This window comes from Taudactylus pleione, unplaced genomic scaffold (assembly GCF_031769625.1).
Source record: "Taudactylus pleione unplaced genomic scaffold, aTauple2 ptg000081l, whole genome shotgun sequence".
NCBI classification, from domain to species: Eukaryota; Metazoa; Chordata; class Amphibia; order Anura; family Myobatrachidae; genus Taudactylus; species Taudactylus pleione.
Genome location: NW_028284483.1, coordinates 3710819 through 3733763, shown reverse-complemented (window position 1 = coordinate 3733763; position 22945 = coordinate 3710819). Strand labels below are relative to the sequence as shown.

At 48.8% G+C, this 22945-nt stretch overlaps 1 protein-coding gene across 1 annotated transcript in view; it reads right to left on the bottom strand.

The window, feature by feature from the left end:
• The window catches only part of SMC6 (structural maintenance of chromosomes 6), a 166428-nt gene that overhangs the window by 99699 nt on the left and 43784 nt on the right, over positions 1-22945 (bottom strand). The window contains exons 9-10 of the mRNA XM_088468145.1: positions 19578-19697; positions 13638-13736 (exon numbers count right to left, since the gene is read on the bottom strand). Of these exons, the coding sequence (XP_088324271.1) occupies positions 13638-13736; positions 19578-19697 (219 nt within the window). The remainder of the gene's footprint in view (positions 1-13637; positions 13737-19577; positions 19698-22945) is intronic.

Below are 22945 nucleotides of genomic sequence, written 5' to 3'. Positions count from 1 at the left end.
CAGAGAGGCGAACCCGGCGCCCGAAGGAAGTATCCAGAGAGGAAAATGTATCAAAGGCATAGAACCTAAGAAAGGTGTGGACAGAAGACCACGTGGCCACCTTGCATAGTTGTTCAGCAGACGTGCCAAGGCGGACTGCCCACGAGGGAGCCACATAGCTAGCAGAATGAGCAGATACTGTAGCCTGCACAGGAAGGCCAGTCATGCGAAGCCATGTGGCCAGAGTCTGTTTGTTAGCTGGCCATCCCGTATTGAGGAATCCATATAGGACAGAGGGAGTCCGATATCCTGATGGAACTAGTACGGTCCACGTACAATTTCGGAGCATGGACCACATCCAAAGAGGCCTCACCTGCTGAGGGGTCTGGTGATTGAAAGGCCGAAACCACAATTTCCTCATTAAGTTGGAAACGAGAGACCACCTTGGGAAAGAAGCCAGAGCGCGTTCAAAGAACAGCCCTGTCCAGATTAAATATGAGAAATGGTGAACAACAGGAGAGCACCCCTAAATCAGATACCCTACAGACAGATGCTATAGAAAGAAGAAAAAGTCTTTGCAGTGAGCCATTTGACGTCTACTGAATCCAGGGGTTCAAATGGAGGTTCCTGAAGTGCGTGGAGAGCCACTGCCAAATCCCACGGAGCCACAAGAGGGCCAAAGGGAGGTTGCATACAGAGAGCACCCTGCAGGAAGGTGTGAACATCCGGGAGAGGAGCAATTCTGCACTGGAACCAGATGGACAGAGCAGAGACGTGCAATTTCAGAGAAGCGAAGCAGAGTCAGAGATCCAATGCAGCCTGAAGAAAGGCAAGGATTCGAGAAACCCTAAAAACCTGAGGGTCATAGTTTCTAGTAGAACACCACTGGAAATGTGGATGCCACAACCGGTGATAAATCCCGGCAGAGGCCGATTTACGCGTTCTGAGCATGGTCTGGACCACAAAGCTAGAAAACCCTTTAGACCTTAGGAGGGATGTCTCAAGAGCCAAGCCGTTAAAGACAGACGGGCCAGGTCCGGATGTAGACAGGGACCCTGAGACAACAGGTCTGGTCACAGAGGAAGTCGGAGAGGAGCGTCTATGGAGAGACTTTGAAGGTCGGAGTACCAATGGTGCCTGGACCAAGCCGGAGGTACCAACAGGACCATGCCCCCTTGTTGCTTGAACCGAAGAACCCGAGGAAGAAGGGAAACTGGAGGAAAGAGGTACACCAAATGGAAGGTCCACCTCACAGATATGGTGTCCACGAAGGCTGCATCGGGGTCCCTTGTCCTGGCTCCGTACACTGGAAGCTTGTGGTTGTGTCGTGAGGCCAAGAGGTCCACATCCGGTAGACTCCATTAGTCCACCAGGAGCTGAAGAACTTCTGGATGTAGAGAGATCTCCCCTGCATGCACGTCATGACGGCTGAGGAAATACGCTGCCCAATTGAGAATCCCCAGGATGAACAATGTGGAGATGGCGTTCGGCCCATGTGAGAATGCGAGACACTTCTGCCATCGCTGACCAACTTCGAGTGCCTCCTCGGTGATTGAGGGAGGCCACTGCCGTGGCATTGTCGGACTGTACTTGTACTGGCCTGCCCTGAAGAATATCCTGAGCCAGAGTGAGGGCTTGCTAGATGGCTCAGAGTTCCAGGACCTTGATTGGTAAGATCGCCTCGGCTGGAGTCCAGCATCCCTGGAAGGAGCGCTGGCTGGTCACTGCACCCCACCAGTAGACGCTTGCATCCGTGGTGAGGAGTGCCAAGTCCAAGATCCAAAAGGGATGACCCTTGCTTAAGTGAGATGTCTGTAGCCACCAGGATAGGGACAGGCAAACCTCCAGAGAGAGGCCCATCGTCTGGTATCTGAGCAGATGGGGCAGCCCATTCCGCTTGGAGAGGATCAGGTGTTGTAGGGGCCTGGAGTGGAACTGAGCGAACCCCACCATGTTGAAGGTGGACACCATGGATCCCAAGGGCTGCATTGCAGAGTGAAGTGACACTCCGCAACTGTGGAGTAACCTGTGCACTCGGTGCTGTAGTGCAGAGATTTTGTCTGCTGTCAGAAAAATTCTCTGTGCCTGTGAGTCCAGAAAGGCTCCCAGATGTACCATTCTTTGAAAAGGGGTCAGGGAAGACTTTTCCAATTGATCAGCCAACCGTGCGTTGGTAGAAAGGCAATGGTTACTTGTAGATGGTGGTGAAGAGTCTCTGGCGAGCTTGCTAAAAGCAAGAGCTCGTCCAAGTACGGGAGCAGTCTGATCCCCTGACGACGAACATAGGCCGCCATAACTGCCATGATCTTGGTAAAGACCCTAGGAGCTGTAGAAAGCCCAAAAGGCAGTGCTTGAAATTGGTAATGTTGCTGTAGTACAGCAAACCGGAGATACTGCTGATGAGAGGGCGCTATAGGTAAATGTAGGAAAGCGTCCTGAATGTCCAGAGACACCGTAAAGTCCCTATGCTCCATAGCCAGTACAATAGAGCAGAGGGTTTCCATACAAAACCTGGGCACCCTGATAAACGTGCTCAGAGACCTGAGGTTGAGGAAAGGCAGATGAGACCCGTTGGGCTTCTAAACCAAGAAAAAGGGTAGAATAATAACTCGTCCCTCGCTGTGATGAGGGGACCAGAATTATTACACCAGAGAACAGCAAGGACTGAATGGCCTTCTGGAGAAGCAGGGCTTTGCTTGGGTCCGATGGAGATGCTGAGCAAATCAACTGCTGGGGGGGCGGCCTTAATAATGAGAGGGCATATACAGTCAGGTGCATAAATATTGGGACATTGACAGAATTTTCATATTTTGGCCTCTATTCACCACCACAATGGCTTTGAAATGAAACAAACAAGATGTGCTTTAACTGCAGACTTTCAGATTTAATTTGAGGGTAATTAGGTAAAAGGTCTGGAGTTGATTCTAGGTGTGACATTTGCATTTGGAATCAGTTGCTGTCGACTCTCAATATGAGATCCAAAGAGCTGGCACTATCAGTGAAGCAAGCCATCATTAGGCTGAAAAATCAAAACAAACCCATCAGAGAGATAGCAAAAATATTAAGTGTGGCCAAATCGACTGTTTGGAACATTCTTAAAAAGAAAGAACGCACCGGAGATCTCAGCAACACCAAAAGACCCGGAAGACCACGGAAAACAACTGTGGTGGATGACAGAAGAATTATTTCCCCTGTGAAGAAAAATCCTGTCACAACAGTTGGCCAAATCAAGAACACTCTACAGGAGGTAGGTGTATATGTGTCAAATTCAACAATCAAGAGAAGACTTCACAAGAGTGAATATAGAGTGTTCACCACAAGATGTAAACCATTGGTGAGCCTCAAAACAGGAAGATCAGATTAGAGTTTGCCAAACAACAACTAAAAATGCCATTACAGTTCTGGAACAACATCCTATGGACAGATGAGAGAAAGATCAACTTGTACCAGAGTGATGGGAAGAGAAGAGTATGGAGAAGGAAAGGAACTGCTCATGATCCAAAACATACCACCTCATCAGTATGGCTGCCAATGGAACTGGTTCCCTTGTATTTATTGATGATGTGACTGCTGACAAAAGCAGAATGAATTCTGAAGTGTTTCGGGCAATATTATATGCTCATATTCAGTCAAATGCTTCAGAACTCATTGGACGGCGCTTCACAGTGCAGATGGACAATGACCCCGAAGCATACTCTAAAAGCAACCAAAGAGTTTTTTAAGGCTAAAAAGTGGAATGTTATGCAATGGTCAAGTCAAACCCCTGACCTGAATTCGATTGAGCATGCATTTCACTTGATGAAGACAAAACTGAAGGGAAAATGCTCCAAGAACAAGCAGGAACTGAAGACATTTGCAGTAGAGGCCTGGCAGAGCATCACCAGGGATGAAACCCAGTGTCTGGTGATGTCTATGCGTTCCAGACTTCAGGCTGTAATTGTCTGCAAAGGATTTGCAACAAAGTATTAAAAAGTGAAAGTTAGATTTAGGATTGTTTAGTTTGTCCCATTACTTTTGGCCCCTTAAAAAGTGGGAGGCACATATAGAAACCGTTGTAATTCCAACACCGTTCACCTGATTTGGATGTAATTACCCTCAAATTAAATCTGAAAGTCTGCAGTTAAAGCACATCTTGTTTGTTTAATTTCAAAACCATTGTGGTGGTGAATAGAGGCCAAAATATGAAAATTCTGTCAATGTCCCAATATTTATGCACCTGACTGTACATGAGAAACCACTTCATGTACCCAGGCGTCTGTTGTGGTCTGATGCCAGAATGGGCGAACTGAAGAAGTCGGCCTCCCACCCTGGGGGCCCCGAGGGAGAGGCCCACCCTGTCAGGCTGAAGGCTTGTCCTCAGATTTGGCAGGAGGATGTCTAGTAGCCCAGGCCTGTTTGGTCCTAGGCTTGGAGGCCTATGTGAATGCAGACTGCCGTGGAAAGGGCTGACCTTTAGCTTTCCCCTGAGGACGAAAAGACCGAAAGGACGAAATCCGAAGTTTCGTAGTAGATGCAGAGGGCAAGAACGCCATCTTAGAAACTGCCAAGGTAGTCACAATCTTGTCCAGAGTAAGGCAGAGACTCCAAAAGCCTTTTTAGAGTCCGAGTCTGCCTTCCATGAGCGAAGCCAAACAATACGGCGGGCTACCACAGAAGTAGCAGATACCTTGGAAGCTAGGGGACCAGTATCCAAAGCCGCTTCTCCTAAATAGAAGGCTACATCCCTAATGAGAGAGATGTAGGACAGCTGTTCCCCGAGGCATCAGAGAAAAATATATCTTCTAGAGCCTCTGCCCGACTCTCAATGGTTTTTGCCACCCAGGCCGTAGCCCTGGCAAGACGAGTAATAGATCCTGTGAGAGAGTATATAGACTTCAGGCAAGCTTCCATCCTTCTATCCGTAGACTCCTTTAAGGAGGTTGCTGTATGGACAGGTAAGGTAGCGTTCTTAACCAGACGTGTCATGTGGGAATCCACTGCAGAGGGAACTTCCCATTTAGTGCAGTCAGCAGCTGGAAGAAGATAAAAAGAAATAAAGTGTTTAGGCAGCTGAAACATATAATTTGGCATGTTCCATGCTTCACTCATTAGATCAGATAGCTGATCAGTGAGGAAACTATGTTAAAACTACCTTCTGTTGCTTAAAGAGTGGCTCTTTTGCCTTACGAGTGGGTTCTACCACTTCTATTTGAAGAATAGTACAGCTCTCACAAGTGCAGGTATATTCAGTTTAGTGGGGGGCTCCTCCTCTCCCGAGGTGGAGTCAGCGTTAAGGGGCCTATCCATTAGCAGATAAATTGAACTATAGAACGATATAGCGTTCAATTTATCTGCTATGGATAGGTCCTGAACGATGACAGATGCGCACTCCCGCGGCCGATAAATTGAATCTTTTATCTCTCCAACATGTGCTCAATTATTGCATATCGCTGCCAGATATTAGAAATATCTGGCAGTTTATACGCGGTAACCGATGAAAGATATTAGCAGCAGCTACAGAGCGCTGCAGAGAAAAAAAAATCCACTCCCTGAATGATGTTATGCGATATCGTTCATCGTTTGCCCAAATTGGTCATGTACATGACAGATAACGTTCAGCACAGCCACCGGAATTTTCAAGGGCTATCTTTTGTCTTTCATCGCTCAGAAAAACATCTGTTAATGGATAGGCCCCTTTAGAGAGATCCACGTCTTCTGCTTCCCCAGATGATAAATCAGAATCTGATAGCTGGGTGGACTGGGAAGATAACACAGCACACTTAGTAGGTGTACTAGGTAAGGGTCTCTCCTTTTGCAACAGTTGTTGAAAGGCTGTAGAGGTAGCTGCTAGATTCTGCACTGAGGTAGAAAGTACATCTACCCATGGGGGAGGCAAAGGGTTTGCAGGCAGTACCTGCTGTGGCCATCCCATAGGGGGAGCTACGGACCACAAGGTGGTCCGCAATTTTTGCCAACACATGTGAAAAAGAAGCCCGGGGGGGGGTCCTGAGGAGAGGATGGAGGGGCTGATGGACCAGATGCTGTATAACAAGATGCACATAGACCATCTTGAATGACATCCTCTGAAGCTAAGCCAGCTTACAAGAAACCAGAGTGGGAGGAGCAGGCTGCTTGTTATTCTTGCCTTTGCTAGACATAGCTGCAAGGATAATTGTAGCACACAATCTGACACAGTGCAGTGAGCAACCCAGCTATATATTAAATATGGCACAGTGTAGTGTCGCAACATAGATCTACAGTATGTGACAGCCCTTACAAATACAGGTAGATGTGAGGTACAGTGAATGCCCTATACCTCAATATTCCAGGGTTATAATGAAAGCAAGGGAAAGGTATAAGCTGACAGTTGAGAAAAATAGACAGCAGCGCTAGCACAAGTCACATACAATGCAGACCATACAATATAACTGCAGTGGGCACTAATTTCAGACCGCAGTGGCTGGTAGGAAATAGGTCTGTATAACCTGGCTCCTGGGAGAGGTATACAAGGAGACCGGACCCAGCTTTCCCAGAGACCTGAGGCTGTTGCAGAAAATGGCTGCCTTGAGTCTTTGAGGGTGGCGGAGGGTGAGGGAGGAGCAGCTCAGGGGCGGCCACACGGCAGTGGAATGATGCCCTGAGGTGGGGGAGAGGCCGCAGGGAGAGGACCTTCTCCACTATGCTGACATCAACCACCGGGTCCCTGGCCTTAGCCGTCCCCTGCGCCAGTATAGGTTATGTCCTGGTGGTCTAGTGGAGTCCCGGACAAACCGCATCCGCGCCTCCGTTCTGTCTCCTGAGACCAGAATTAAGACTGTGCATAGACGTGGGTCCCCACAAGTGTCACCTTACCTCTTACCTGTCCCCTTGGGTCCTGGCTGCAGTCTGGGTCCGAGGAGCCCTGCTAGCTAGATCCCCCCGGTACCACCAACCCCCCCCCCCCCCAAGAGGACTTAGCCGAGGGCTGGAGTCACGGTGCCACGGACGGGTGACGGAGCAGCAGTGCAGACATCCAAAAGACTGTCCATCACTGCTTGCTCTGTAGTAAAAAATACAAATAAATTATAAAATAAAGCTTAGGCTGCTTAAAAGCAGCCCCACTGTATAACGGTGATCCAGCTCCTGCCGGACACCAACGAAACTGAGTTGCCTTCAGGCCGTGGGCGGTGTTATAGGAGGAAGGACCGGAGCATCTTGGGATAGAATTTTTTTTTTTTTGCTGTCCGGTCCTCCAAGTACCACCTACACCTCATTGTCTCCCTGTGGAGTCCTATGGACCCTAAAGAACAAAACAAGAGATATGGTAAGAACTTTTCTGTTTCTACGAAGTCCATAGGGTCCACAGGGTTGACCTTGGGGAATAGCTGGATCTGGATCTGGATCAACGGGCACCACGCAGTTAAAGCTTTGCTGCTCCCAGGATGCACTTGGGTCCGTCCTCCTCTATACCCCGCCCCCGACCACAGTCACCTCAGTTGGTAAGCAGCTAAGGCCGGAGGAGGAGACTAAACAGAGAGAAGGAACACTGGAACACACAAGAAACCATACTCACAGAAATGGGAGACGGAAAACCGGTGACCAGTCACATAGTCCATATGAAGCCAGGTGCGTCAGGGCGGGCGCCCTGTGGACCCTATGGACTTCGTAAAAACAGAGATAACAAAGGTAAGTTCTTACCATATCTCTTGTTTTCTACTTCAGGGTCCATAGGGGGTCCACAGGGTTGACCTTGGGGATGTCCCAAAGCAGTTCAACTAAGGGCGGGGACGCTCCTGTTCTGAAAGGAGCACCCGGCGCCCGAAGGATGCATCCTGAGAGGCGAAGGTGTCAAACGCATAGAACCTCAAAAACGTTTGAATTGAAGACCAAGTGGCCGCCTTACACAGCTGAACAGTCTAGCAGCCCAAGAGGGACCCACAGAACGAGTAGAATGAGCCTTAACAGAGGCTGGCACAGGTAAACCCTCCTGTGCATAAGCCTCACAAATAACGGAACGAAGCCAACGGGCTAACGTTTGTTTGTTGGCAGGCCAACCCCTCTTGTGAAAACCGAAGAGGACAAACAATGAATCCGACTTCCTAACCGAAGCAGTCCGGTCTACATAGATTCTAAGTGCCCGTACTACATCTAAGGAAGCCTCACCAGCTGAAAGATCAGGTGACTGAAAAGCTGGCACAACAAGTTCCTGATTAATGTGGAACTTTGAGACCACTTCGTGCAAAAACTCAGGACGAGTGCGGAGCACCGCTCTGTCCTGGTGAAAAATCAGAAAAGGAGGGCGACAGGAAAGCGCCCCCAATTCTGACACCCTCCTGGCAGAAGCAATTGCCAGGAGAAAAACGGTCTTAAACGTCAGCCACTTGAGTTCCACCGACTCAAGCGGCTCAAAAGGAGGACCCTGCAAGACCCGTAGTACCACCGCCAAGTCCCAAGGAGCCACCGAAGGCACAAAGGGAGGCTGGATCCTGAGAACACCCTGGAAAAAGGTGTGAACATCTGGCAGTGTAGCAATCCGTCATTGAAACCACACGGACAAAGCAGACACATGAACCTTCAGAGAGGCAAGGTGTAAGCCGAGGTCCAAACCTGATTGAAGGAACTCCAAGATTCTGGAAACCCGGAACACCTGAGAATCATAGCTTCTGGATTCACACCACCGAAAGTAAGTGTGTCACACCCTATGGTAAATCTGTGCGGAAGCAGGCTTGCGTGCCCTAAGAATGGTACCAATGACCGAACTGGAGAAACCACGAGACCTTAAGACGGCTGTCTCAAGAGCCACGCCGTCAAAGACAGCCGACCCAGAACCGGGTAAAGGCAGGGCCCTTGAGACAATAGGTCCTGACGCTGAGGAAGAAGGTACGGAGCGTCGATGGAGAGGCACCTCAGATCGGAGTACCAAGGACGTCTTGGCCACGCCGGAGCTACCAGCACGAGCGTGCCGCCATCCTGCTTGAATTTCCGCAGAACCAGAGGAAGCAGGGATATCGGAGGAAACAGATACGCCAGGTGAAACGTCCATTTCACCGACAGCGCGTCTACCAGACAGGCGCCTGCGTCTCTTGTCCTTGACCCGTAAATGGGCAACTTGTGATTGTGACGGGAGGCCATCAAGTCCAGCTCCGACAGCCCCCACCTGTCCACGAGTAGCTGAAACACCTCTGGGTGAAGCGACCATTCCCCGGGATGCACATCGTGACGGCTGAGGAAGTCCGCCTCCCAATTGAGGACTCCGGGAATGAAGACCGCCGAGATCGCTGGAATGTGACACTCCGCCCAAGCAAGAATACGAGACACCTCCGACATCCCTGCCCGACTGCGAGTTCCTCCTTGGTGGTTGATGTACGCCACTGTGGTGGCGTTGTCGGACTGCACCTGAACCGCCCTTCCGTGAAGAGCGGGGCCGGACGACTGCAGGGCCCTGTATACTGCCCGCAGCTCCAGGATGTTGATGGGGAGAAGTGCTTCTTCCGCGGACCAACGACCCTGAAGCGATAATGAGCCGGTCACTGCCCCCCAACCCCGGAGACTGGCATCCGTCGTGAGCAGGACCCAGTCCGGGATCCAAAAGGGGCGCCCCTCGACCAGATGTGCTGTCTGAAGCCACCAAGCCAAAGACTGCCGAACCTCCGGAGACAACACCAGCATCTGAGAGCACATCCGGTGAGGTAACCCGTTCCATTCCGATAGAATCAGCCCCTGCAGGTCCCGGGAATGGAACTGGGCAACTTCCACCATGTCGAATGTCGACACCATGGACCCCAGAACTCTCATAGACGAATGGACCGACAGGCGGCAACTGCTCAGGAAACTGTGTATCCACAGTTGCAGGGAGGAGACCTTCTCCGGAGTCAGGAACATCCGTTGCCGACGAGAATCCAGCAGGGCTCCCAAATGAACCATCCGCTGTGATGGAATCAGGGAGGACTTTTTCCAATTTATCAGTCACCCGTGCGCTTGCAGGCAAGCGATCGTCAGGTGGAGATGTTGAAGCAGTACCTCCGGGGAGCTCGCCAGCAACAGGAGGTCGTCCAGATACGGCAGCAGCCGTACATTCTGGTTCCGAAGATGTGCGGCCATGACTGCCATAATCTTCGTGAACACCCTCGGTGCCGTGGAGAGGCCAAAGGGTAGCGCCCGGAACTGAAAATGATGTTGAAGGATAGCGAATCTCAAATACCGCTGGTGCGAAGGTGCTATCGGAACATGGAGGTAGGCGTCCTGGATATCCAGGGACACCATGTAATCCCCCGGTTCCATCGCCAGAATGATGGAACGTAACGTTTCCATCCTGAACTTGGGAACTCTGAGGAATTTGTTCAGAGACTTCAAGTTGAGGATAGGGCGATGAGAACCATTGGGTTTCTGCACCAGAAACAGAGAAGAATAGTACCCCGTCCCTCGTTGCAATTGAGGAACGGGAACAATGACCCCTGCTTTCAGCAAGGACTCTATAGCTTCCTGAATCTGTAAAGTCTTGGTCGTATCCTGAGAAGGACTCGTGCAGAAAAACTGGTGGGGCGGTCTGTGCCGAAAAGACAGGGCGCACCCCTGGGAGACCACTTCTCGAACCCAGGCATCCGTGGTGGTATTGTGCCAGCACTGGGCAAATAGAAGAAGTCGGCCTCCCACTCTGGGGTCCCCCAGAGGGAGGCCCGTCCCATCAGGCAGAAGGTTTATCCTCCTGCTTGGAAGAAGGGCGCCTGGCACTCCAGGCCTGCTTCTTGGGTTTAAAAGCGGCCTTGGTCGCCGACTGCCTCGTGAAGGACTGACCTTTTGTCTTGCCCTGAACCCGAAAGGACCGAAAGGCAGAGCTCCGTACCTTGGTAGGTGCAGAAGCTGAAGGGAGGAAGGCTGACATAGACTTAGCCAGAGTATCCACTATTTTGTCCAAGTCTGGACCAAAAAGCAACTCCCCATTAAAAGGTAAGGCCTCCAGGCCCTTTTTGGAGTCTGCGTCAGCTCTCCAAGACCTCAGCCACAAGGACCGACGCGCCGACACAGCTGCAGCCGACACCCGAGAGGTCAGCAGGCTCGCATCTAACGAAGCTTCCCCAATGTAGGAAGCCGCATCCCCCATTTGTCCTAGCAACGCTCTCTGGATCTCCGGAGCATCTTCCGGAAAGATATCCTCCAAAGCGTTGGCCCAGCTCTCGATGGCTTTAGCCACCCAAGAGATGGCCATGGACGGACGGGCCACTGCCCCCGAGAGAGAGTAGATAGACTTTAAACAAGTCTCAACTTTCCTGTCCGTGGGATCTTTCAGGGAGGAGATCGACGGCAAAGGCAGCGTAGCGCTTTTAATTAAGCGGGTAACGTGGGAATCCACCGCAGGCGGAGTTTCCCACTTCCTGCAATAAGCCTCAGGAAACGGATAGTTTGAAGCCAACCGTTTCTGCAGTTGGAATCTCTTGCTGGGCAACTGCCAGGCCCCTGCCATATGATCCGTTAACTGGTCAGACAGAGGAAAAACCGTCGAAGTTACCTTGGCCTTTTTAAAGTTAGGGTACTTTGACCTGGGAGCCGGCACATCCTCCTCAATATGAAGGATGGCCCGCACCGCCCTAACCAATGCCGGCACATTAATGGAGGACTTAGCCTCCACCTCCTGGGCCCCGGCATTCGAGTCAGAGTCTTCATGGATCTCCCCGTCATCCGAAGACACGTCCGTGTCCGTGAACTGAGCCGCCAGTGAAGCCGGAACGGGTCGCTTGGACGCCCGTGGGGGCAAATCACTGTGCAACATAGATTGAAAGGCCGATGACGAAGCCGCCAGGCTCTGAACAGAGCTGGAAAGGACATCCACCCAGGGAGGGGGTACCGTTTGAGGATACCCCTGAAACGGCACCATCGACTGCTGCGGCACCATGGGAGATTGCACAAATACAGGCAAACCCGCATAAGGACCCACAGTCTGAGACCCGGGAGGAGACTGCACCAGACGCGTCACACCTGGGGAATGGTAGGCTGGGGCAACGCTCTAGAAGGGGCCGGAGTCGGGACCGCAAGCTGGTCCGCGATCGACGCCAGCACTTGCGTAAACATCGCCCACGGAGGATCTTGCGCCACCGGGGGTTTAGAGGGACCAGGCACCAGCTGGCACCGCCCGCACAGACCGTCCTGAGACAAATCCGCCCCGTCAACCCCTGCCGAACAGCGTCGGCAGGAAAACAACACAGGAGCCTCGGAGCGCTCATTCTCCTCATCAGACATGACACAAACTTTTTGCAATAAACGTGTATCACCGAAACGAGGTAAGGCGTATAACACCCACGCACTCCCAAGTATGCAACACAAACAGCCCACAATCTGGTACTGAGTAGCACACCGTAGTATGTGACAGACCTCACAAATACGTTGATCTATATAAGTGAGGTACACAGAAAGAACACCCGAAAGGGATAGGTAAAAAGCTGACATTAAGTAGAAAAAGCACAGACAGCAGCACTAGCAATAGTCACATACCATGCAGAGAAGTATACTCACTGCACCTTCAGCTACAATCAACCTCCCAGATTCAGTGTCTGGGAGGGCTATAGCGCTGCGAACACTGTCCTGATCAGGGGAGAGGTACGCAGGGGGACCGGTCCACTGGAAGCCTGCCTGGGAGCTCTGCGTTGCTGCCTGGGAAGATGGCCGCCGGAGAGCTCTGAGGAGGAGTGGCCGAGAGCACAGCCCAGCGACGCCAGCACGCTTGAGAGAAGGCGCGCTGGGCTGAGGGGAGGAGCCGCTCAAGCAGGGAAGGCTGCCTCCCCTGCTAGTAATGGAACCCCAGGGACGCCGTCCGTGTCCCTGCCGGCCTTACACCCTGGTGGTCCAGCGGACACGCGGGGTATTCCACAGAGGGGGGAGCCTGCCGCCGCTACTAGCGCCACCGGTCTGTCCCCAGAGACCGGCGGCATGAAGACTGCATTACTTCCCCCGCGCGCAGCGCGAAGTGCTGCACGCGGCTTACCTGGCCCCTTGTGTCCGGCAGCAGTCTGTGGGAGGTCCCGGAGCCACGCTAGCACTGACTCCGGGGGTCCCGCTGCGATCCCCGGATCAGTACCGGCGTCGCAGTGCCAGCAGGGCTGTTGGAGCGACAGCGTGGACGTCCAGACGGACAGTCTGATGCTGCCGCTCTGAAGAGTATAAAGTAAAATAATAAAATCTTCTATCTTCTTTTAAAAATAAAGCTTAGGGGCTGCTTATGCAGCCCCACTGCGCCAGGGTGACCCGACTCCGGCCGGGCACCAACTAAAACTGAGGTGCCTGTGGTCGGGGGCGGGGTATAGAGGAGGACGGACCCAAGTGCATCCTGGGAGCAGCAAAGCTTTAACTGCGTGGTGCCCGTGCATCCAGATCCAGCTATACCCCAAGGTCAACCCTGTGGACCCCCTATGGACCCTGAAGTAGAAATATATATTTTCTAAAGAATGGAAGTGTCCTAAAGAGGTTACCATTTTCCACAATAAACCTTTATAGGTATTGTAGTTGGATGTTAAGAATTAAATTAAGAAAATCGGCAGCCCCATTTCATACTCCCACCGTATGTAAATTTCCCGCCATCACGGTCATCTTGGGCGCCACACATAAAAACCAATAGGGGAAAAAGGAGAGAAACAAATCTCTTAATATCATGGCCATGACGGATTCAGAAGAACGATACCCTGCAGAACACAACACATACATTAAATTACCTGCCACTCAGTGGTCTTCTGCTCAAACTTAACAGTGCGCCCTTCCTGGTTTGCAATTTGATCCCTGAATGGCTCTGTACGCCTCTCAGCCTCCAACACCTGAAATAAATATTTAAACTGTTTGTTTTTATTTTTTTATATACATTACAAAAGAAAACAAAGTGTCAAATACGCCTCTAGAAATGATAGATTCTGCAGTGTACCACTATGCTGTAAATCTTATGTATTATGTATTTTATATATATATATATATATATATATATATATATATATATATAGCACAGTCGTGTCCTTATATTAAGGCTGCATCTAAATAAACGGATTTCTCCATAGAGAATTCCGAAGGGAGGGCAGAGTGTTTAAGGGGCTACACCTCAAAAGCTATAGGAGGTACGGATCTGAAATTTGGTAGGGGCGGGTAGAACTGTTGCACGGTGCTGAATGCCAAATTTCAGGGCAAAAACATAAAAAATTAGGATTTGGGAGTGATCTAAAGCTCCAACTGTCACTTTTTTCTGACATTCTCAGACCTTTCACCGGGCCCCCCAGCCGCAGCATCACCCCTGACCGCTAGTCAGCCCAGGCCGGGGATCCCTGGGGAGTTGGGGACCCCCCACAAAAAAGGGGTCCCCCTCCTCAGGGCACCCCAGGCTGATAGCCCGGGGCTATCCCGGCACCCCTGAGCGGTGGGTGCCGGGTTGATTATGTAAAGTGTGGTGCATTTGAAAACAAATATTGGCTTTTGCTGTGGAACTACAGTTCCCAGCAAGCCTCCCCGCATGCTGGTACTTGGAGAACCACAAGTATCAGCATGCGGGGCATTACGGGTTTGCTGGTACTTTTAGTTCCACAGCAAAAGCAATATTAAGAAAAAACAAAACACACACACCGTAGAAAAGTATACTTTTATTAAAACATACATGCACACACACACACACACACACACACACTCACACACACACACTCACCTAGTATCCCTGAAGCCAGTCTGTCCTCTTCTCCAGTAGACAATCCAATGGTGTACCTGTAATAAAAAATTTTATACTCACCTCCTCCTATGCGTGGATCAGGTTCTCTGCACACAATCCAGGGTCTTGGCAAAAAAAAAAAAACAGAGATACCTGGAACCCTCGTACATTAGTAGTTTTCTATAAGAACACTACTACCCGAATGACAACTCCGCCCGGGATTTCAGTACAGAAATCCCGGTGTGGAGCACTCATTGGCTGAGAGAGGCAAGCCTTCCGCCTCTCAGCCAATGAGCGGTTCTCACCATTGAGTTCAATGGTGAGTACCGAGCGTGCCCTTTTCAAAAATGGCGCCTCAGCGCCATTTTTGAAATTCAAAGATGGCCGCCGCGAGCCAATCGCGGCTTTCAACGTCATCGTCCCACCCCCTCGGCTGCCTTAAATAGAGCCAGCGCGCTCTCCGTCCATTCAGTCCGTCTGCCGGGGAGCTGGAGAGACCAGCTGAAGCAACATGACGCTGAAAAGCCCTGGATGGGCGGCGGCCGCGCAAAAGATCTTAATGGCCGCCGCGCTCCAGGTGAACAAGCCGTAGAAGCCCTGGATGGGCGACGGCCATGTAAAAAAGCTTAAAGGCTGTCGCTTCCAGGTGAAGGTGCGGCATAATAAAATACTTTTAAAAATGGTGTCTGTTTGTTTTATTGTAATATTTCTTTTGCAGGGGTACTATAGGTGCCAGCATGCCCTTAATGCACTGCCTGCTGGTACTTGTGGTTCTCCAAGTATCAGCATGCGGGGGAGGCTTGCTGGGACCTGTAGTACTACTGCAAAAGACTTTATATTTTCTTATGCACCACACTATACATAACATATAATCAACCTGGCACCCACTGCCCAGGGGTGCCGGGGATAGCTCCGGGCTATGGGCCTGGAGTGCCCTGAGGAGGGGCTTTTTTTTTTTTTTTTTGCACATTCAATTTTTAACAGATGCGTAGCTCTCACTGCTGCATTCGTCCATCTGTGACTTATTGATTTGATTTTCTCAGGTGTATACGCACTACCAGTGAGCCCTCTGTCGCCCACTGATGCCCCCTTTGCACTGCCACTGCTCTGCATGACTGCTGCTGCTGCTACCTCACACGCCTACAGCCGTCTCGCACTGTGCACCTCCCAAACCAACCTCCTGTGTGCTGTCCCCTCTTCCACCTGCGTTAGTGTACCATTTTGTTGCCCTTCTCTCCTGCAGGTGGCCCAGTTTGCTCATCCAAACCCTGATAGTTAATAAATTTTAAAAAAGCTATGAGATTCCATAGACAAAAAACCTTACGGTTTCATATGTCCCATTAAGGCTGCTTAGACATGATCTGAAAATTCACAAAATCTAATTGATTTTCTGCCACTCAAACTGGCTGACGCCTTAATGGACGTGTTCCTTGCGCAATACAGATACTGTATGCCATCACACCCTGTGGTTAACGGCAGATTCAGCACTCTCACAGAATGAGATTGCTGTCAGTCACAAAATGGTGGAGCTGCCAATTCACAGAATTGTGTGCTCATTGGAATACACACATGCAGTCTATGCAACTGAGGTCAAAGCAGAGAATAGAGCTGTGCAGATGGGATAAAAGTGGTGTGGATGGGGGGGGGGGACACAGCAGCGTGGATAGATGAGACACAAAGGCGTGTAGAGGAGGGAAGGTTAAGCAGTACAGAGGGGGGTTACCAAAGTAGTGCAGATGGGTGGAAAACAGTGGTGCGGCTGGGGGGGAACAGAGTGGCACGGTTTGGGGGGGACAGCGACATGGATGGGGGAAGAGAGTGGCATGGACATGGGAAGACAGAGCAGTGCAGATGGGTAAAGACAGATTGGTGCGGGTAAGGGAATACAGACTAGCACAAATAGGAGAACACACAACAGTAAGGATTGGGGAACACAAATTAGTGTGGATGGGTAGACAGAGTAGTGTGAGTGGGGGGAGGAGACAGAGTTGCACAGTTGGGTGGGACAGAGTGGTGCAGATGGAGGAAGAAAGAGGAAGAAAGAGTGCCACAGAGGAAAGGAAGTCAGCAGCGTGGCTTAGGGGAAGGCAGTGGTGCAGAAGGAAACAGAGTGGCACGGATGCAGGGCGGTGCAGATGGAGAAAGAAAGATTGGTGCAGATGAGAGAACACAGACTAGCACAGTTCGGAGACCACACAGCAGTAGGGATTGGGGAAGACAGATTGGTGTGGATGGGGAGGAAGACAGAGTGGTGTGGGTGGTGGGGGGAGACGCAGTTGGGGGACCAGAGTAGTGCAGATGGAGGAAGAAAGAGTGCCACAGATGAGAGAAAGACAGCAACGAGGCTGTGGAGAAGGCACAGATGCAGGGCGGTGCGGCTGGGGAAAAACATTGGTGTGGATGAGGGAACACAGACTATCACAGTTGGGAGACCACACAGCAGTAGGGATTGGGGAATATATAGCAGCATGGAGGCATATAGGGGAAGAAAGTGTACATGCATAGACCGAGTATGATATTTTTAAAAATAAGGCAGCTGAAGGTGTATTCTAAATGAGATAAATGTATGCAGTGAGAAGTATGTTGGAAGCCAGTGAGATTGTTTTGGTGATCAAATGGGAAGATTGTGGGCACTGAGTGGGATGTGGGAGCCACATAACTGCTCAAACCTCAGTTGCATAGACTGCATGTGTGTATTCCAATGAGCACACAATTCTGTGAATTAGCAGCTCCACCATTTTGTGAGTGACAGCAATCTCTTTCTGTGAGAGTGCTGAATCTGCCGTTAACCACAGGGTGTGATGGCATACCATATCTGTATTGTGTAAGGAACACGTCCATTAAGGCATCAGCCTTAATAATCGTAATTTCATTGCTTTTTGAAGTTTGAGTGGCAGAAAATCAATAGGTCCTGTGAATTTTCAGATCATATCTAAGCAACCTTAATGGGACATATGAAACCGTAAGGTTTTTTGTCTATGGAAAATTATATATATATATATATATATATATATTTATATATATATTATAGTCCAGATGACTGCCACCTTCTTCTGCATGGAAGAATAGTTTACTGTATATCGCACTTAGGAAGGCACCTTGGCAGCTGAATATATATCCGGAGTGCCCATCTACATGTAATTTGTATAGATACACACACACATTATATTTATATTATATATATATATATATATAATATATATATATATATATATATATGTGTATATGGATGTATGTGTATACACATACATACATATACACATACATACATATATATATATACACATACACACACACACACTACTGTTCAAAAGTTTGGGGTCACTTAGAAAGGTCCTTATTTTTGAAAAAAAAGCACTGTTTTTTTTCAATGACGATAACATTAAATTCATCTGAAATACACTCTATAAATTGATAATGTGGTAAATGACTATACTAGCTGCATACGTCTGGTTTTTAAAGGAATATTTACATAAGTGTATAGAGGCCCATTTCCAGCAACCGTCACTCCAGTGTTCTAATGGTACATTGTGTTTGCTAAGCGCGTTAGAAGACTAATGGATGATTAGAAAACCCTTGTGCAATTATGTTAGCACAGCTGAAAACGGGTTTGCTCGTTAGAGAAGCTATAAAACTGGCCTTCCTTTGAGCTAATTGAGTATCTGGAGCTTCATATTTGTTGGTTTGATTATTCTCTCAAAATGGTCAGAAAAAGAGATCTTTCATGTGAAACTCGACAGTCTATTCTTGTTCTTAGAAATTAAGGCCATTCCATGCGAGAAGTTGCCAAGAAACTGAACATTTCCTACAACGGTGTGTACTACTCCCTTCAGAGAACAGCACAAACAGGCTCTAACCAGAGTAGAAAGAGAAGTGGGAGGCCCCGGTGCACAACTGTGCAAGAAGACAAGTACATTAGAGTCTCTAGTTTGAGAAATAGACGCCTTACAAGTCCTCAACTGGCAGCTTCATTAAATGGTACCCGCAAAACGCCAGTGTCAACGTCTACATTGAAGAGGCGACTCCGGGATGCTGGCCTTCTAGGCAGAGTGGCAAAGCAAAAGCCATATCTGAGACTGGCCAATAAAAGGACAAGATTAATATGGGCAAAAGAACACAGACATTGGACAGAGGAAGATTGGAAAAAAGTGTTATGGACAGACAATCGAAGTTTGAGGTGTTTGGATCACACAGAAGAACATTTGTGAGACGCAAAACAAGTGAAAATATGCTGGAAGAGTGCCTAACGCCATCTGTCAAGCATGGTGGAGGTAATGTGATGGTCTGGGGCTGCTTTGGTGCTGGTAAAGTGGGAGATTTGTACAAAGTAAAAGGGATTTGAATAAGGAACTCCATTTTGCAACGCCATGCCATACCCTGTGGACAGCACTTGATTGGAGCCAATTTCCTCCTCCAACAGGACAATGACCCAAAGCACACCTCCAAATTATGCAAGAACTATTTATGGAAGAAGCAGGCAGCTGGTATTCTATCTGTAATGGAGTGGTCAGCACAGTCACCAGACCTCAACCCCATTGAGCTGTTGTGGGAGCAGCTTGACCTTATGGTACGCAATAAGTGCCCATCAAGCCAATCCAACTTGTAGGAGGTGCTTCAGGAAGCGTGAGGTGTAATATCTTCAATTACCTCAACAAATGAACAGCTAGAATGCCAAAGGTCTGCAATGCTGTAATTGCTGCAAAAGGAGCATTCTTTCACGACAGCAAAGTTTGACAAAATTATTATTTCAAATAAAAATAATTGTTTCTAACCTTGCCAAAATCTTGACTATATGTTCTATTCATTTTGCAACTCATTTGATAAATAAAAGTCAGTTTTCATGTAAAACACAAAATGGTCTGGGTGACCCCAAACTTTTGAACGTTAGTGTGTGTGTGTGTATATATATATATTTACTCCCAACAATGGTTCGCAATTGAGCCAAGTGTTCACACAAAAACACGAGTCTCACCACGGCCCAGGCCATTTCACACCCGAGTTCTTCCATTTTTTTCTTCGTTTCAGCCAACGATGCCAGACTTTTAAATCTCCCCTCCTTTTCCACGCACTCTCGTTTCAGCTCTTGCAGTCTCTGGAAAAGAAAAATGTAAAATCGCTGTTTGGTGAAAGCAATGTTTGCAGCGGATGGGGGTGTGGTCAGGTTGCCATGTTCGTGGATGATTGATCTGCATACACTGGACGTCTGAACGTTCAGTGTATGCAGTTCATCCCACAGTTCATCCCGCGGGAGACGACGGCATCGTAATCATGCCGTCGTCCCCCGCATCGTGTAATGGATGGGCAGCTTTACTGATCCTTTGTATAAACATCAGTCTTGTAAGTTAAAACAAGGAGATAGATAATAAAACGGGTGACTGAAAGATCTACAGTATTTAGATAAACAGTCAATAAGTCGACACAAAATGGCCAACAGGGTCAAAAGGTCGACTGTTAAATGGTAGACATGGTCAAATGGTTGACACACAAATGGTCCACAAAGAAAAGGTTGAAATGTTTTGTTATTTTAACCCTAATCTTACCCCTCCCTCTGGTACTTAAACCCTACACCAAGTGCCTAACCCTCAACCCTAAAAATCATGAAATACCATGTGTCGACCTATTCTGTGTTGACCATTTGTGTGGCGACCTTTGAGCCTGTTGCTCTTTTGACCCTGTCGACCATCTGGTGTCGACCTATTGACTGTCCATTTAGACACTGCAGATCTTCCATCCCTGTACCTAATAAACCAATTTCAAAATGCACATATGTGTGGAGTCTCCTTATCACAGAAAACAAACAGGTTATATCTGTGGGAAATAATAATCTCTTTATATTTATAGGGGTATTCAATATGGAGCGAAAACTCAGTTTTTGCGATGTTTTCGCATCTATGACGTCATTACCGCAGGTTTTGGTTTTACACTGTATTCAATTTCAAAGACTTTTCGCAGGTTTGAAAAGTCTTTGAAAAAAAACGGGGATAACTTTTCACCACTGAAAAGGTGTCGGAAAAAAAAGTGCAGAATTGGGGTTTAGGGGTGCAGGCTTTAAAAAAAAAGCCTGCACCCCTGGGAATGACATTTTAAAAATAACTGTGTCAAAAAAAACTTAATCAAAAAACTAGGGACGCCCCAAAAAATTAATTTAAAAATTGGGGTGAAAAAAAAAAAATGGGAAAAAATTGTTTAAAACTAGGCAAATAGGTTCAGGGCTACTCTGCAAATATGCGGCAGGTGTATTCTAGAATAAATTTATAGCGGCAGGTGCACAGTTGCAGAATTTTTAAAAAATTACTTTAGGGACATCAAAATATGCTAAAATACCCATTTTCATGTACCCCAAATTTGATTGGACCACTTAAAAAAAATAAAAAAAAATAACCTAAGTCCTCTTTCTGCATCACTTCTTCAATGATGGGAAAAATGCACCTGCCGCAGCTATTTAAATCCCTGACTTTCATTTGCAGGCTAAAACGGGGGTACCCATAGTGATCCCCCATGTTTTTACAGTTTTAGGGGGGTCCTACAATTTTTTCCAGATAAATTTCGTATTTTATCGCAAATCCCACTTCGCACATTCCCGTTTTCGTAGGATTTATATTGAATACGGGGATAAAGCAGGCGCGCACCCGATACCATATCTCTTGTTTTTCCTGGGATAAAGTAAGAACTTACCTTTGTTATCTCTGTTTCTACGAAGTCCATAGGGTCCACAGGGTTGTCCTTGGGAGTCTAGGTTGGGAACCAAATCCGGGCACCACGCAGTTAAAGCTTTTAGCTCCCAGGATGCACTGGGTCCACTCTCCCTATAACCCCACCCCCAAGCCAGAGGCACCTCAGTTTGTAAGTAGCCAAAGGCCGGAGGAGGAGAGAAAAAGAGAGAAAACTGGAACACTCAATAACCATACTCTCAGAAATGGGAGACTGAAAACCGGTGACCAGCCACACAGCCCATATGAAGCCAGGTGCATCAGGGCGGGCGCCCTGTGGACCCTATGGACTTCGTAGAAACAGAGATAACAAAGGTAAGTTCTTACCATATCTCTTATTTTCTACTTCAGGGTCCATAGGGGATCCCCAGGGTTGACCTTGGGGATGTCCCAAAGCAGTTCAACCAAGGGTGGGGACGCTCCTGTGCTGAGAGGAGAATCCGTCGCCAAAAAGGAAGCATCCTGAGAGGCAAAGGAAACCAATGCCTAGAATCTTAAAAAGGTGTGGACAGAAGACTACGTGGCCACCTAGTAAGGCAAAACAGCCGAGGCGCCACAGCGAGCCGCCCACGAGGGTTACATGGCCCGAGAAAAAACAAGCAATCAACAACAGAAAGGCCTACCCATGGGTAGGCCCCTGAGGAAGACATACGAGGCTATCCAGCCAACATTTGTTATAGGCCGGCCATCCTTTCCTGTGAACACCAGAAATCTCAGACCACCAATAAGGAGTCCAATTTCCCTAAGGAACTCCAAAGAGGCCGGACCACAGTCAATGAGGCCACACCAGCCGAGAGGACTGGGGACTGAATGGCCGTACCATAAGTTCCAGAATAATATGGAACCTAAAAACCACTTTAAGAAGAAACAAAGGGCGAGAGCAACTCACACCCTGACATGATGCCTTCCAGAAGAGGGAGCCACATGAGAACGCTCCCAATTCAGACAGACACTCTCCTGGTTGATATAAAACACCCTGAGAAAAAGAGAGAGCCAAAGCAATAGACCATGTAATGGCTATCACAACCAGTGGTTCCATTGACTGTCCCCGGAGGGAGCGAGTAACCACTACTAACTCCCTAGGGAGGACAAATGGAGGCATAATCAAGAAAACACTCCAAAGGATGAACTGGATACCAGAGTGGAGCAATTCCATATCTTAACCATACTGACAGTGTAGAGATCCGCACTGTCAGGAAGGCCAGGCCGAGGGTGAAACCCAAGCAAGCCGGAAGGAATGCCAGAATATCTGGAAATCCTGGACACCGGAGGATCGTATCGACAGGAACAATACCATAAGAATTATGGCTGCCACAGTTTGTGGTAGGTCCCAGCAAAAGCTGATCTATGTGCTGTAATCATTCCAACGATGACAAAGCCAGAGAAGCCGTAAGACCACTGTAGGGACACAGTCAAAGACAAACGACCCAGGTCCAAGGCAAAACCAAGGACCCTGAGACAACAGGTCCGGGCAGTGAAGCATCAGGAATGGAGTATCGATGGAGAGACTCCGAAAATCCAAGTACCCCTGACATCTGGGGCAACCAGGAGCCACCAGCAGGAAAGCATCTCCGTCTCAATTGAAACACTTCCAAAGACCTCGAGGAAGAAGGGAGACCGGAGAACACAG